Source organism: Tigriopus californicus, chromosome 9 (genome assembly GCF_007210705.1).
Source record: "Tigriopus californicus strain San Diego chromosome 9, Tcal_SD_v2.1, whole genome shotgun sequence".
NCBI lineage: Eukaryota > Metazoa > Arthropoda > Copepoda > Harpacticoida > Harpacticidae > Tigriopus > Tigriopus californicus.
Window position 1 is genome coordinate 7,933,142 of NC_081448.1, and position 4,944 is coordinate 7,938,085.

A 4,944-nucleotide genomic window follows, 5' to 3' on the forward strand; every position below is an offset into this window, starting at 1 on the left:
GATCGAGATTATGTCCGGTTTCTGTGGCGCGAGGAGAAGAATCAAGTAGTGCGAGTCTGTTGTTTCTCAAGTCTAGTATTTGGTTTGGCTTGTTCACCATACCTCGCCAATGCAGTAATCCAGGAATTTAGCCAACCTACATGGCAGTTCCCATCCCATGGCCAGTCAAACCTTGAAGAACGACATTTACGTTGACGATGTGTTCATCTTCGCTGACTCCTCGGCTGAAGCCCTTACCAAGCTTGACCAAGTCAATGAAGTGCTTCAAGAGGGGAGCTTCACACTTACAAAGTTCTATTTGAATAGCTTAGAGGTGTGCAACGCAATACAGGAGGAGAAGTTAAACCCAAGAGCTCTCTTACATCTCCAGCCGGAGGAACAAAAGGCCAAGGCCCTGGGCGTGTCCTTCCACACCAACACGGATGAGCTAGTTTATCAAGTCCATTCGGTAGCCACCACGTGGGACCCCAATGCCGTTGAAACCAAGCGCACCGTGTTGTCGAAAATCGCAGGAATCTTTGATCCATTGGGCCTAGTGGCCCCCCAAACCATTCTTCTCAAAATATGCATGCAGAGCATATGGAAAAGGGGAAATATTGATTGGGATGATAAACTTCCCTCAGATAAACAGGAAGAGTGGACTCAAGCGGTAAAGATCTTGGCCCTTCAACAGACTCAGCATTTCCCGAGGTACATTGGCTTCGAAACTCGGGAACAAATGGTAGAATTGCATGTGTTTTGTGATGCCTCAAAAAAGGCCTATGCGTGTTGCATCTACATACGTTACGTTCTGTGCGATAACATCCGGGTCCCCCTGTTACTCGCTAAAGCAAAAGTGGCACCCACCAAAGCCTTATCGTTACCGAGACTGGAATTGATGGCTTGTTGAATTGGGGCGACTCTGCACCAAAGAGTCCGGAATGTCATGGACCACGTGACGTCGTCAAAGTTCTATACGGACTCAACCATTGCCCTGCATTGGATCAACATGAAGCCAGAAAAGCTCAAAACATTCGTATCCAACCGCGTCACCGAAATTCAGAAGCTCACAGATCCNGCGAAGGATCGTATGACAACGAAAAGACTTTGGCTCGACACATTGAAAGGATCGAAAAGGCAGTCCATGACGAACAAGTTGAGGTGAATCACTTCGAAAAGGCCGTCCTAGAGAACCACCGGTTAATGGCCGAGAATATGCAAGAAGAACACCTCGACGCTTTCTTAATCCGCACCGATCAGATCATTGGAAAATTGGTAGAAGATCATCGAGATATTATACACCAAGTAGAGGATCTCTTTATCCAAGTACTGCATCCAACGTTAATTCCAAAGAAAGCCCTCCTTCAAGCCATCAGCAGGATGAACGTGAAGCTGAAGATACAAGAGCAAGAAGTTTTGCTCCACAACGTCCAAGACATTTTTAAAATGCCCTTCTCGATATTGGAAGATCATTACGCAATGAGCATTCTCATCCACGTACCGGTAGGGAGTCAGAAAAATAGGCTGGAATTATACAAAATTCACACGTTACCGTTTAGTGTTGGGACACACGGAACGATCACTCAGTTGAGATTACCTCCTTACTTTGCGATGAACAACGAGCTGACCCTCTATACAAGCATGTCGGAAGAGGAGTTCAACAAGCGCATCCGAGTGAAAGAACAATTCTTGTGCGGAATCAACACTCTCCAGAAGCAGTTTAAAGACGGTTGCGCGGCGAGTTTGTTGGCTGGGCGAGAGATTGACCGAGGTATTTGTGGAGTGGACATTGTGGGGAAATACCCAGCAGCAGTGCAAGTTGATCCAATCACATTTCTTCTTCACCACCCGCAACGGGCCACACTATACCTCGAATGTGCTGACAATAAAAGAAGCAAACAGATCTTGCAAGGGACGTTCATAGCCCATCTAGAGGGATGTGAAGGCAACACCAATTTTTACCAAGTGTTGGGGCAGTCTAGTCTTAGACCAAGGGAAAAGCAATTCATCCAACCGGAGGAAGAGTATAATGCAAACAGCCTACTGAATGAAAAAGAAATGAGCCACATACATGGTCTCAAACTTAACATAACTATTCCTATAGCAGTTGAGGACTTGACCCTAATAGCACCCATGAACGATAATTGGAAGAGTGTATTACTCATATCAGGGGCAGTGGCTAGCCTAGTGGGATTGGTTGTCGTGACTAGACGTCATTGTAGAAAAGGGAAAAAACAACTCCAGACGGGGTCATCTGAAGAAAGGCAAGCACCGGAAGAAATACCGCTGCAGGGCATAGCGCCAAGTTTTGAAAATGTGAGCCCACGGGCTCGGAGAATGCTAGCACTAGCGTGAATAAAAAGCAACGACACAAAATAGAAAATCAGCTGTCTAGCAAGGATAACGTACGTTAATGTTCATGCCTTCTCGTTTTCTTGGGCTCTTGCCCCTCCCGCTGCAACATGCCTTGTGCATAATTGTAAATATTTACCAGTACTCATCATATGCATAATATCAGTTCCCTTTCAGCTGTCATTAATTGCTCCCTGTTTATTTCCCATTTTGTCGGCCCCTCTTTCCCCCTATGATCAAGTTTATGTTGGCTTATTGCATAAGGCCAAGGGGGGGAGTATGTTCCGTGCACAATCGAGTACATTATCCTAATATGATATGGATGAATGATGTACGGAATGTACACGATAGTTCACGGAACGGTGTTTATCAAAATGTTAAGAAAATGGGTATTATGATCTTGGGAAAATCACAAAGTTGTTGGATTGCCCATTGTGTAGTCCGTTTGTCGGTCAGATGTCGACCAAATGCCAGCCTAATGCTCGTAGTGACGTCATCAAACCATCAAACCATGGAAAAGCTCCAGTACCCGAGGGGCTGGTCAGCCCAGCTACAACCATGGGTGAGGAATGTCGGATACATGTTTGAAGGGAGGAGAAACAGGAAATCCTCGGTCACCAAAAAACGATATTCTCGTGATCATTGTGAGAGGGGGAAGAGAATCGGAATAAGCAATCTCACCCTCAAGATCGACGTTACCAAAATGTTGGCCCCCTGACAGCAAATGACGACCAATCCTTCCTGAATGTTCCGTTGGGACGTAGTTCCGGCCCAATGTCAACCCTTTGCCGTCTAGACCCACTGGTGGTCAGATGTGACCCACATCCCACACCTTACAGAAGAGGCAGACACAATCCATTGTCGGCAATCCAAGAAACCCCTTGATGGCCAATGTGGCTAGCCTGACGAAAGGAGGTGAACCCTGGACATTGGTATGTGAAAATCCTTGTTGCGGTCAGATGTCATGCAGGTGCAACAGTTTTACCGAAGAAACCGTCGCCGTCCACCAAGTGCCCTGGAACAACCCTTTTAGCCTCCATGTGGAAGAGGCGGAAGCCAACATTGCAAGGGAAAGTTGAATCAACAGACAGTTGATTCGACATTTTTGCGCTCGAGGAGAGCAGAGTCATAATTTTGCGCTCGAGGAGAGCAGAGGCACCATTTGGATCTCGAAGAGATAAGTCACATCTTTCGTGCTCAAGCAGAACAGGGTTATGTTGGAACACCCGAAGTGAAAGGACCTCTCCGATCGTGAAGCTCTACTCGTTGGATGAACAAAGGACAATTGTGCTAACGTGCTGGAAATCAAGTCGATCTATTTTGAAATCAGAGCAGTGAAAGTCAACGCTTGGAGACGTGACCCAGGAAGCCGTGCAGAGTCAAGAGGACCTTGGGAAGTGCACAGCATACTTCATTGAGCCAGTATAGACAAGTTGAAAAGTCTCTGGAGCTGAGTACAGGTGCAACTTCTGAGTTATACTCCGTCAATTCGATTCTGGACATTCAATCCCATCGAACCGACGTCATCGCCGTGGATCTCCGTTGGACGCAAGACTCACCCTCATCAAAAAGTAGGATCAAACCAATTTCTATCCATGCATGTTTTCCCTCTTCCATGGCCAAGCAATTACCCCCTCTTTTATTACTCGAGCAAGACAGCTGATTGGTAGAGTGTCATTTTCATGTTTGTGATGAATAAAGTAGATTGAATTGTACAGTTTGCCTTGAAGAGTAGCCAAGATTTCCCAGACGACCGAGATCGTGCTGGCATTGTAGGGAGTAGAGTTAGCAAGTGATTTGTATTCAACTGTATCTAAAGTTCATCACTCATGTAGCAGAAATCAGTAGTTAGACTCTAGATTAGAGGTCGACTTTGATAGACGAATTTAGGCTAGGATAGTGACCACATTTTGCAGGATAGTTAGCCTTGAAGATTGGCCCAGGTATATGCCAGACCCAGATCCCAGACCCAGACCCAGACCCCGTTCACCACGGGAATTCATTAAGTCAGGACCTTTCACCCCTGGCTGGTGGACGGAACATGTCTTGAGCTCCAATTCTGGCTCATTTCAACCAAAAATTGCCCATCAAGTTGTTAACGGATGCTTCACACCTGCAGGCTCTCGGTCTTGCGCTGTTGCAGAAACATGGGCACTAAGCACCGAATTGGAAGTTAGTGCAATGCGGATCTCGTCTTTTGACGGATGCTGAGTCCAGGTATGTTGTCTGTGAATTGGAGTTGTTGGCCATTGTATGGGCTGCTGTGCAAAAATGTCGCTTGTATCTTATTGGAGCGGAAGGGTGTGTGATTGTGACTGATCACAAGCCATTGATCCCCATTGTTAATGGTTTTCCTCTCGATGTGGTTGAAAATCCACGGCCCCAACGCTTGAAGGAAGAGTTGGCTCCACTCGTGTTCACCCTGGAATGGTGCAAGGGCAAGTCGCACTGTGTTGTGGATGCTCTGAGTCGCGCCCCAATGGAAGATCCTGAAGAACAGGATGTTGATGACCTTCGTGATATGCACATGCTCGGGGTGATTTTGAGCGCCATCCAGACCAATGAATTGGACACAGATCCCGCTCTCGAGTTCCTCAAGAATGCAGCAGTGTG

General features: G+C 46.7%; 1 protein-coding gene across 1 annotated transcript; it reads left to right on the plus strand.

Moving 5' to 3' along the window:
- The first annotated feature begins 157 nt into the window (after positions 1-157).
- Positions 158-889, plus strand: LOC131886691 (uncharacterized). Its single transcript, XM_059235091.1, has one exon. The coding sequence runs from the start codon at positions 158-160 to the stop codon at positions 887-889; it is 732 nt and encodes a 243-aa protein (XP_059091074.1).
- The last annotated feature ends 4,055 nt before the right edge of the window (positions 890-4,944 follow it).